The sequence below is a fragment of the Lissotriton vulgaris genome, chromosome 3_1 (genome assembly GCF_964263255.1).
Source record: "Lissotriton vulgaris chromosome 3_1, aLisVul1.2, whole genome shotgun sequence".
Classification (NCBI taxonomy): domain Eukaryota; kingdom Metazoa; phylum Chordata; class Amphibia; order Caudata; family Salamandridae; genus Lissotriton; species Lissotriton vulgaris.
The window spans coordinates 1,187,774,109-1,187,786,510 of NC_141689.1; the positions used below are offsets into that span (position 1 = coordinate 1,187,774,109).

Here is a 12,402-nt window from a genome sequence, read left to right on the forward strand (position 1 = left end):
GATTCTGTGAATTAAACAGTATAGAGGCCTGTGTAAGGAGCTTCAACCTTCAGTTAAGTGTGCTTTATGTTAAATAGGTGTGCTATTTTTCTCTGCATATTTCGGCCATCTACACATCTTCAAACCCCTCTCTTTACTCTTCAGCGCCCTCTTTATCACTCTTCACCGAATGCACCTCCTCACAACTCTTTCACTTCACCACTTCCAAACATACACTGCACTCACTCACTTTTATTTCCTTTTCTCTTGTAAATATCTTTACATCTGTGAACCACCTTCACACATTTCCACAGAAGTTCAATTGTAACAGGAATACATAACAATTGTTCTTTGTGCTCTGTGAGAGTCCAGCCCACAGACAGGCACCTTGCTTTGGCTTCATCCTGAGAGCTCTCAATCAAAGCCCCTAATAAAAACTTAGCATGGCTCAAAGTATGCACTATGCAAAAGTAATATGATGCATGGAAAAAAATACAGAAACATAACATGATAAAATAGCTAACACTCCTGGAGATTGCAAGGTTAACTAAAACATGTGAAATAAGAGAGGATTTAAATTGCTGTCATGCATTGCCTTAATGTTTTTTTAAAATTCATTGTTCGTAAATTAATCAATTTGGGGGCATTAATGTTAAGGGCATGAAGGTAGGGCCAGTTTTATCACCATACAGCAGATAATTGTCTCTACTAAAAGCACATATTTCTCCCTTTGTGCTTGCATCAGATATTTGGATCAACTTCACAAAAGGAAAAAAAACACTGCTTGTCTTCTGGGTCAATATTGAGAGGAAACAAATACATCAGTTCTACTTCTAAAGGGGCCAGCAAAATGAAGCCAGGACCGGGGGTGTCACAGTGGGGGAGGTTAGCATGACCAGGGGTCTCAGCACAATATTCATAACACAAGATTAGCATTATAACACTTACCATTACAGAGGACAAGGCACCAAATCACACATGCTTGAATACACTCCTACGTGTGATGAATGGAAACGGGTGAGATCTATGCCTGTGAGTGATGGATGTCTGCCCTCACGTAGGGACATTCTCTGATGCCCGTATCCATATTGCTAAAGGTGTCACTGACCTATAGTGGATACTACCATATACTACAGGGCAATGAAGTGCTTTAGAATGGTAAGCCATGCGTCAGGCATCACAGTTCAGAAAGTTGATTTACTGCCTGACTTCCATCTCCTTCTTCAGAGCAAGGCAGGCAGGCAGCCAGGGACAGGCAACCAAGAGTTAAACACATACATCTCTTTAGAGATGTGATCATATTTTTAAATAAAGTGATCCATTCAATATGCATTAATGTGTAGGAATTACAGTGGGGTGCAGCACTAGAGCCGTAATTAAAAAACTGTCCCTGCATACGCGTGCCCCAGAAGGAGAAATAGTGTCTCTCTGCCTCCCCGGGGGTAGGCAGAAGGTCTGTCCCAAGTAGGAAGGTTGCCACAGATCTACCCCATGGGGAGAAAGACCAGAGATTTTGCACTTGGGCCATAAGAAAGGGCTGCAGCTGTTGCTCTTTGGCTTTTGCAATACCCCTACCACAAAAGAGACAAACCAGTCTTTCTGCAGGGGCAGACAGAGGGGTTTCCCACAATTTACTCCTGGAGGGCAGAAAGCCCCCTGGATGCAAGAATATGTTTTTTAATATAAAATAATTGGGTGGGTCTGACCCTGCCTGACAACAGGCCCCACGCTAACCCCTGAAGCCTCAATAGTCTGTCTGTTCCCCTGCAGACCAAAACATTCCATTAAAATGGCAAGCAAGATGACATTTGATTATTTTGGGTGTTGAAAATACATATGGGCCAGGAGAATGTGGCTAGATCCCAATATCGTCCCACTTGCCATTGTGAATGGCTGTAATTTTTGGACCACAGTGTTCTGCAAACTGCAAACTTTATCTAAAACAGTGCATTTTCCTTACATTTCTATGATGTCAAATTTCGGAATCCACAGGGAACAAGAACCTTCCTATCACCCAGTATTCCCCCAATTGTCCTGATAAAAACACTGCATCAATTGTGAGGCTGGTTCAAGTGCCCACGACAGGAACAGATTAAACTGGGGTGAACGGGAGTCCTCTCAGGGCTAGGCATATAAATTCACAGATGTACAAATAACCACTGCTCCTAAACTCCATATCTGGTGTCCATTTCATAAATACATACATAGGTTTCCTTGATGCTCATTCAATATTCTGTATGTTTCACCATATGAATTGCTCCATACTCGCTGCACAATGGAAAAGCAGTGTAAGGTGCAACTCAGTTTTTCGCTCTGGGTACCTCAGGTTCTTGGACAACCTACAAACCCTATATAGCCCCGCAACTAGAAAGGTCTAGCAGATATAACAGTATATTGCTTTTGTAAATCAGCAGTTGTGATAAGAAGTTACAGATGAGAACGTTGTCACGAATGGCTGCTATTCCCCTCTCATTGTCAATATTTATTAAGTTCATCAGCTAATTTCTTTAGGAAAACCTTGACAGATCTGCTTAAAGGACCCCTTGCTGAATTTCAAATTGTATCTACTTGCATAGCTCTCTGGGAACACCCATGAGTTTCATATTGGTTTCCACCACAAACTGGAAGTAGGTCGAAAGCACATATATTAGGAAAAATGAGCTATCTCTTTGAAAAAAATACCCAAACTATTGTAAAAATGAGCTGTTTTGATTCATCGCTGCATGTTCCTAAAAGCTGGGAAGATAATGACTTTAGCATAGCAAACTTTTTGTGGGGTACTTTTCTTCCTATTTTTCCTAAAACAACTCAAAATGTAGCTATATATTGCTTATTTCCTTGATCCCCTCCAGGGGAACCCAGAAACTGTCGGTCCTTTTAGAACTCTCATGACTTTGGGAAAAAGGGCACCAATTTGACATGGATACCTTACGTGGAAAAAAAGTTATGGAGACTGAAGAGCAAAGTCCCCCAAATAGCCAAAACGGCTCAGCACTGGAGCAAAAAATCCTCAGCATTTAAGAGGTTAAACACAAAGCATCTTATACAGTACTAATACAGTAATCAACATTCCACCTTAGATAACATCTTCATGCTGAAACTAATAGAGGAGAAATACACAATAATTCGTAGTTCAAATGTATACATGGGGTTTATACATTTCTCAACGGCCTTTGATAAGATAGAACAACCTTTATTATGGAGAAAATTGCAAAAAATGGGCCTGCCCTCTCCACTGCTATCTCTAATTATTGCACTACATTCACAGACCTGGTGCAAGATATTCATGGGTGGAAATAAAGGCTTATCAGATGCTATCCCTACTGAAAACGGCCCGAAACAAGGTTGCTTGTTAGCTCTGTTGCTGGTTTCTTTATAAATAGCTGATCTACCCAATTGTTTTGTTCAAGCTGAGGGAGATGCTGCAAAGATAAGTAACCGCTATGAATTGTAAACTTTTTTAATGTACTTTTTTTATGAGATGTGTAAATTTACTGTGACTTTTATGGTTTTCATACTGTAAAACCGAATAAAGTTTTATGATGATGAAGTAACCAGCCTTTTGCATGTCTCCTATATGCGGATGATATAGTAGTAATGGATCTAACTCCTATGGGCTGAATAGAAAGTTGATATCCTTGCACAACTATACAGTGGATCATTTCTTGAAAATAAATGTTGCCAAAAGTAAAATTTTACTTATGAAATGTAAAAAAAATAGAAAATCATGTAATTTTAATTGGCATATTGGTTCTGAAAAGCTGGAGGTGGTAGATGTATATCTTTATTTAGGGAAACTAATGGCGGGTAGTACAAAGAACAAACTCCATATTGAACATAGCTCCTGTAAAGCAGTATCTCATGCCAATGGTTTGCGTATCTTTTATAATGCTATGGGTAGAAGGCACTTTCTACATGCATTAAAGGTTTTTAAAGTAAAAATTCCACCAACACTGATCTAAGCCACTGAGTCCATCCCTGTCAAGGATTGGAAGTTTTTGGGATAGAATTGAAGGTCAGATATTACGAAAACTGTGGAACTTTAATACGTCAGTCCCAACAGCTGAAATTAAGCTGGAATTGGGCTTAATAAGTTCTTATATTCAAGGTCTAGCTAGGGTTTTAAGCTGGGGATACCAGTTGAAAAATAGCGAGCAAGACTCATTAAGAAGTTTCATGTGTCAAGAAATTTTCGGGGTTCAGGCAGGTAATTACTCCTTCTATCATGATTTTTTATTTGCATTAAAAAGCTTTTCTGTACAAGAAGAATTAGTTACCACTCTCCTTCCATCAGAATTAAAATCTTTCTTAAAAACCTCTAGTGGTAAGACTAGTTTTGATAGAGATATTGAATTCTGTAATTCCAAAAAGAGACTAGAGCTAGTAGTAGCCAGGACAAATACGCTAAAAACTTTACAAAAATATGTATATTGGAATTTACAGCATGGTACCAGACATTTTCTTACACGTTTTCGCATGAATCTTCTAATATAAACGATCTAACAGCAAACTGGTCCCCAAATTAGCAAAATTGAGAAATCTGCAACCTTTGCAATCTAAGTTCTCAAACCATGGATCATGCCTTATTTGCATGTCCTGCATTGGCCTAGAGCCGCCATCATTAGCTTTGGCCAATGTTCTTTTACTAAATAGTGATAAAAATGTAGCTTCAGCCTGCGATTTTTTACTTTGTCCAAAAAATGAAGAAGTGTGTATAAAACATTTAAAATTATTTTAAGAAGTTTATGTATATATTTTAATTGCTGTTTTTGCTGCTGTTTGCACTAGAGGGGAGATAGCGGCACTCCCGGATATCCTGAATATCCAGGAGTGCCTCTTCATGCACCTGTTTGATACCATTCCACATGGCCTCAACGAGTATGAGGAACTTAACAAACAAGTTTCGGTCCTGAATAATGGCTGACCATGCCGTATGACACTATAGGTTGATCATAGGAGTCTGAAACAGACAGGACCCCCTTTTGAACCTCTCACTTGTCACACTACCCACATGGGAATGAGGGTGCCTCTTGGAAGTAGCACCCGACACAGCCCGGGTTATCTCGGTATGTGAATAAACCGTTGCCTATTGTGATATGGTCATACCTTCTGCCATATTGCACTATCACAAACAAGTTTTAATAGCAATGTTATTCCAATCGCATATTTATCATTATGCTGAGTATTGCCCATTGTGTATGATAAACCGTTTGAAATGGTTGATGACTGCGCAACCTGAATGGATAATCTGACTGTGTTTTGAATTAATCCTGTATACATACTGGCCTGCTGTGTTTTTTCTGTAAAACATTACACATGTTTGCACAAGATATAACCAATGGATGCAATTGTTTACGATCACTATTAAGTTCCACTAGTAGATGACATTTTGTACAATCGCTAATAAGTTCTAATGTGCAACTTCACTACATTATCATTACCGCATGTGAATGTTCAAGAAATTATGCTTTGCACTGCTTTTAATATGTGGTAACCGGTTTTACTCGATGTTGGTACCAATCTGAATGTATAATCTTATTTGGGCTTGGATTCAATCCTGGAGGCACTATTTTTCTTTGGCCAAATGGTACACACCTTTGCCCCACAAAGAACAGTCATAGCTATGTGCTATATTGGGCACAATTCGTGTGGAACGATTATGGAAGACCTTTGTAGTCTTTCCTCCCTCGCCCTTGTACACGCTGGTATTGGCGTGCCAGCACACACGGTTACCGGCGCGCTGGCACGTCATAGAGACGCTTAAAGCGTCCTCACCGCCTTATGGGCGGTTGAATGTTCCCGAAGACTGACTGGTTGTGTAGGCTCAGAGCAGAAATCTGCTGCCCCAGGTGAGAGGCCCCCCACTCCCTCCATTAAAATGCATTGACTTTGCAAGAGCCCGCTAAATGAATAGACCCTATTAATGCCCACTTTCTTTCTAGCTGTGACCATTATCGGCACAACTGAAGAAGGAGGATTCCCTTCAAGTTGGGCTAAGTGCACGCCCCTTGGGACCCTAATTTGTTGTTGTTAATTTAATCGATGGTTCGTCTAGCTCCTTGATTAACACTCATGGTGGCTCCTCTCACTCCAGATGAGGCTGCCGCCCTCCCCAATGGAACATTGAAAACCTTGGGATTCCTACACACTAACAGTGACCACGTCTAGCACCTGATAAGAATAGGAGCAGACGGTATTGAATGGGGTAAGTGGTGACGTACCCTGAGATTGTTTACTAGCTATTCCACTAGATTGAATACTGGGTCCTAATAATAGCCCCTTTCTATACAGATTAAAAAGCAACCACGGATGGACATGTGGTTTTCCATGACCTTGATGAAAAAACTCTGGAGTTTTCATGATGCCTTGCTTCAATTGCTGATCACACCAACTGCCCTGATCTCCTCATGGGTAAGTCCTTGACAGTGCCAATTAGCACAGTCTGGTAAAATAAACTGTTTTTATCTTATGCACAACCCTGACACCCTACCATTTATACCTAGGAGTTTGACACCACACTGGTACTGAGGTTGCCAACTCGTCCTGAAGAAGACCCGCAGGCTGAGGCACCCACTAACCCCTAGGCAATAAGTCGGGTCAAAACGTCGATGCCCCCAAACACTTTCTTGGATCGCATATAGCCCTAACCATTGAAAGCGTGCTACAGAAGAAACCTGACTGTGTAAAGATAAATGTAAAAATACTATGTGTAAATACTAAAATACGGCCAAGATATTATTGACTGGAATCAGTGAACCAGTAATTGTGTTCCTTTGTTTTTGTTTTAAAGTCACCAACCTCTGCTCTTTTCACTCACTCTTTAACTCTTGAGCACTTCTCCCTTTGCTCGTTCTTAGGAGCATCCTCTTGATGTACCAAAAGTGTCACAAACTAATTTGAACTTCCAAATGTCTGTTGGAAATTTGGTGGATTAAAATGTGTCTATTCACCATCATATTAGTCTGGGTTGCTGCATTTTTAGTTTAAATGTTTATATTGAATACTGTGAGCAAGTGAAGGAAAGCTCATAAAAGATACTCATAATTATAAGTTTGATTTGCTCTACCAGAAATCTAGGTCTAGGATCATTGTTTTTGATACTGAATTGTACCCAGGTCCAGTACCACTTTGGGCCACCCCATTTTTGATAATGTTTGCACAAGCGGGAGATGCTACGTTCAATTCCCACTTTTGTTTTGCTGTCAAGTTAAAAACTCAGCCAAAGTGTGATTCTGGATTGCGTTTTGCACATGTACTGCTGCTATTGATTTGTTGTTTGCACACATTATGCCATGCTTTATAATCCATTTTCTTGCTGCTATAGCCAAACGTTTTGCTGAGGATGAATTCTGGATTTAATCAAGTACCTGAACTAGCTGCTACCTATTGCTTCTTGTACATTTTTTTTATTTCTTAGAACATGCCTTGCCACTTTATTCTGTTTGTTGTTAACTCCAAACGTGGAATGAGTTTTGATATGTTTAATTTCTTTTGTAACAATTTGTATGCATGTTTAAGTGGACCTCATATGAGTTCCAAATCTTAATACATAATTGAATTGTAATAAACATTCAACACTGAGGTAGCATTGAAGTAATGACATCAGTGCTGTATGTCCCAGTAAGCACAAAAAATCACAACCGAAAATACCACAGGAAAAGTGACTGTGATGTGAAAAAACTCTTTGTTTACAACAACAAGAAAAATAGAGTCAAGTGATAGGACAATGTCACAATGTAGTTTCTTTGTTATGTATGTCAACAGCATTTTGACTCTCAATGTGATAATGGGGGTCTTATCAGGACAAGGAGGATGATGGACATATTGGCTAGATGAAAGGGTTAATATTGGACGGAAAGTGGGGAGACACATGTGAGAGCAATCACCCAAGTGATTTGATAAAGCATATTTATGCACTCCAAGGATAGTGGTAACCCTCAAGAAGTGGACGCAGTTCAAAATAAAAGTCCTGTAGTTGGATTGGAGGTGGCGTCTCCTATTTCAAGATAAACAGCTGATACAGTGACAGTGCTGGAAGGATACCTGTCATTGTCTGTGACATTGTGGCCCAGAGCACACACATATTAGAGGGAACATTTTACAACATTTGTAAGAAATTGTGATATTAGTTGAGAGGGGTGGAGGCACCACTCAGGTAACAACCACAGGCCTTGTCAGCCTGAACCAAAAAAGTCACTAAATTACCCTTTACTTAGCCCCTTGGAAGTTTGCCACAAAAGCAGACACGCTTAAATTAGAGGCAATGTGTAAAACATTATTTTTATTTGTTCATTTTATGTTTTCTTATCTGTTTGTTTTCTTTACTGAGAAATGATCTCCAGAGCACCCTGTGAGAAAACGTGTTTTTCACACGTAGGGTTGTAAATGACATCTGACGCAAATAGGTCACTGTTTATACCACATAGGAAAGAATAGCCTTTAGTGATAAGATACTGCAATTTAGAACTAAAGACTCCACATCCTGACGAAGATCGCTGACATTTTTAAATCGGCAGAAAATGTTAGACAGTAGTATACGATGATAGGGTAATTGGTATCCCATTTATGTCATCTACCTTTGATATTAATTCTATAAAGACATCCAATAAAAAAATTGTTACGGATAGTTCTGGATAGTTTTAACAGCTCGTCTATTTTTATCTCTGGTGTGATTGTGTGTAACTCCCAGAGATAACTGTCTAATGAGAACAAAAAAGAGAAAACGTGCTGGCTCTTGCCTGCCATTGCTAGTAGACGAGGATTTTTGTCAAAATCCATGGGTGGTTTAATTGGCATGTCCATGAACCATCCCTGTTATACCCCGTTGACACAAAGTAATGCAACTTGAGGCAACTTTCCAATGTGAATCACGGTTTGAGGGGGAAAGTAAATCCCCCCCCCACGTCACTTTTGTGATGCAAACTCATTGCAAAATATTAGTAAACCTGGACCTTACTGTCAAAGAATTATCTTGCCTTGAATAGTGGATAGGATACTTCTCTCTTGTGAATAGCCTCTTCCGTCTCCATCCCAGAATGTTTTTTAAAATTACTAAATTGTTCCTCATGGTATATTGAGAAAACAGAAATGCAAATTGAGTCATTGGTAGAAAGAGACCAATCTGTGACATATATACTATTTCATGCAGGAAGCATAGATCATTTGTTCTCCAGAGAATTTAGATTTTTTTTAAATGTCCTGCAGATGCCATGCAGGAAATTGTCCATTTATTTTCTATTTCCGTCTGAATTTCCAGGCAGAGCAAACAATTGTGAAAGCGTCACAAAGTAGGAGTTACTCGTGGCTAGGAGGGTTGTCAATGGAACTGGCTTTTAACATAAATAAGCAAAACTACAGACATTGACTAAGGCCCACCTTCATTTTATGATCAGTTTAACTGAATTGTAGGATAGTCTGAGCAATGGGTAACTGCATAGTGAGTCTTTTCGGGGAACCATCCAGCAGAAAGGGACACTCACCAAGTGGAGGCCTTCTTGTATCCTCCATAACTCGGGCAGGTGGGTAACCATCTCCCTCCAGGTCATTAAATACATTGGGACAGATTTAAAATCTCTCTGCACCACCAGTATGTCACTTTTTGTGACGTACTGGTGGCGTATTTTCCAGCTCCATATTTACGAGGACAGGAAAAGCCACCCTGCGTGGCTTTTCCTGTCCTTGCAAATATAGCCCCTTTACATGTTACACTTTGCGTGAAAGGGATGTCCATGGGTGTTACTGTGGGTGCTCCCACGCAACACCCATGGAACCAGAAACATTTCTAGATTTGTGAGGGATCGTAAATCTGGAAATGCGTGTGAATGCTACTCCTCCCAAGAGAATGCGTAAAGAGGCGCAACGAGGAGACATTTTTTCATTTCTCCTCGTTTTTTCCTCTTACAATGCGTGCTGCATTCTACAGCACACAGTCAAAGAGGAAAATGCCTGTAGTGATTGTTTTTGTGCAGGAAGGTGCCCATTCCTGCACGAAAACAATCTTCTCATGATGCAGGCATCCTTCTACCATTTGTCAAGGGTGCCTGTGCTGGTGCATGGCAGCTGTTTGTGTGCCAGCGCAGGGAAGAGCACAGGAATATGACATATCATTGTAAATATGTTGCATTCCTGTGCTCTGGAAGTAATTCAGTGTGGCGCAGCCAAATGGCTTGCGGAATGCACTGAGTCACTTTCTTGTAAATCTGCCCCATTGTCTCCAGTCCTGAACATTACTCATTCAAATCATTGGTTATATCAAGACTACAACAACCAGAATGTATTAGACTGTCACACAAACGTACAGGACTGAAAACCTTGTACATAAAGACCTGGAAGGATGTAGTCACCCAAGTGTGTGTACTCGCTATATAAACAAGGAAAAAGTGAGTTTATAAAAAAATTACTACGGTCAGGATACCCTCGTATCAAAGCACAAAAAAGCTTCTAAGTGATATTGAGGAAGAAGAGGAGCGATGTGGGAGACACAAATCTCGACAAAAAGACTTACAAAAGGGAGCTGAAGAGAGGTGCTTCAGAAGGGGAAAGAGCATCTACATATTTCAGTTATTTTCTTTTCTAAAGCCAGTAGTTTGATGTGCTTTTTCATGATTTTAAGATAACAATATGGCAGGATTTGTCTGCCACAACAACACACTTGTTTTTAAATAAAGTAGCTCACTGGTTATGTTACATCATACTCAAAACAGCTGAAATGAGTAATGTATTTATTCCTTAATTAATATTTTTGATGTAACACGTATTTCATTTTAGGTACAAATTTCAAATGTATAACATAATATATTCATTGAGGGATTTTGGGGAAAAAAAGTGATATATGAACACCAAGAGAAATGCCTATAACCAAACACAAAATTTTGTTCGTGACATTGCAGTGATTAAAAATAGGGAAAGGGTTATTGGTATGCACAAAGATGTCTTAGTATTGTATTTTTTAATCCACACAAGATCGACCAGACTGTTTTCTGGTGCTTTCTTTATTGGACTATCCTCGGATGTTGTCGAGGACGTTTCGACCGTACGTGAAATGGGAGGAACTCTTCAGGCCAGTAATTTCCTAGGGACTATAAAAAGTGATGTATTAGAGCTATCTTTAAGGTATTACCTTACTTTGGATAATGAGAAAGGAGGGCTATTATGGTAAATTCTTGATGCTTACCAGTTTAGAATAGTGCTTTTTATTATATGCACAGCAATTTTGGTAGTATGTCCTTCTTGTGGTCAAGATCTTGATGATATCTGAGGGAAAGGAGGACACTATTGCTGTGACTGCGTCTAGTCGTGCACCTCCTACATTAAGCCTTCCCCGATGAAGTATAGTACTCTGTCACAATTAGGTATAAACCACCTCAATCCACATTTCATTAATGTGAAACGTTTAACATATAATTATTACAGGTTCAAATAATGGATTAGTTACCTCATATGTGTAGTTGGGGCAGGTAACAAACAAAGATAACCACGTGAAAGGATTGTAGGTAGGACTTGGAAAACAGACCCTGCTTCCTATAGAATGAAACGAACAATGAAGTTACATGTCAATATACCAGAATACACAGCAGATGTAGGCATTATATTGTTTACTGTTATTGCTTATCCCAGTTGATCTAGAGTGCTAGTATAACATGATGGGCTGCCTCTACATAATAAACCACTACATTCTTAAGTTTAATTCCAGAATTATTTCCCAGTGTGACCTGTTTGCAAAACGAAAAGTCCATCATTCAGCACTCAATTTTTAAACATTTTTAAACAAGACTATCGTGTTACTTGTAGGCAGGACCACTGGAATTATGTGGCAGGGGAGGACCAAAGTATATAGCAGGGTTCACTAAATTATACGGAGAGCAAAGGTAAATTGTGTGGCATAATGCAGCACATATTGTGATAGTAGTATTCACTATTTTGCAATGTGTGCACGTTCACACTGTCAGGGCAAAATGTACATCTTTTTAGTTCTAGTTTAACATCCAAATACAGCAATAAGTGACTGAAATGTGAATGGCGAAAAGTTGTGATTGGCCTCCCATACTTTGTTATATTTTTAGTAACTTTTAATCTGCTTGAAATAAAAACAATTTTTTTGTTCTTAAAAGCTGTAGATTGTGCAGCAGAGAATGTGGCAAAAGTGATTCATCCATAATTATGCAAAAAACACTGCAGAATGGCATAATTCCAGTGGCTCTCCTTTATGTTGGAGACATGAGAATTTGTTGCAGACCCTGCATTGTTCTTGAGGCTAAATCGCTGATCACAAGGGCTGCATTATTATACACCCATCCCCCCTTAGTGCAACGTTGAACTAATGTGATCCCCTGTTGTTGAAACCTTGGTGGCAGGATGTTATATTATCAAAGGGGCCGATTCACAGAACCAACTTAAGACAAAATCCTAAACTTACTACCATTT

At 39.5% G+C, this 12,402-nt stretch overlaps 1 protein-coding gene across 2 annotated transcripts in view; it reads right to left on the reverse strand.

Moving 5' to 3' along the window:
- Positions 1 to 12,402, reverse strand: part of TECRL (trans-2,3-enoyl-CoA reductase like) — an 835,890-nt gene that overhangs the window by 192,429 nt on the left and 631,059 nt on the right. For both annotated transcript variants that reach the window (XM_086963150.1, XM_086963149.1), the window contains one exon: positions 11,414 to 11,499. In XM_086963150.1, coding sequence (XP_086819276.1) covers positions 11,414 to 11,499 — 86 coding nt within the window. The remainder of the gene's footprint in view (positions 1 to 11,413; positions 11,500 to 12,402) is intronic.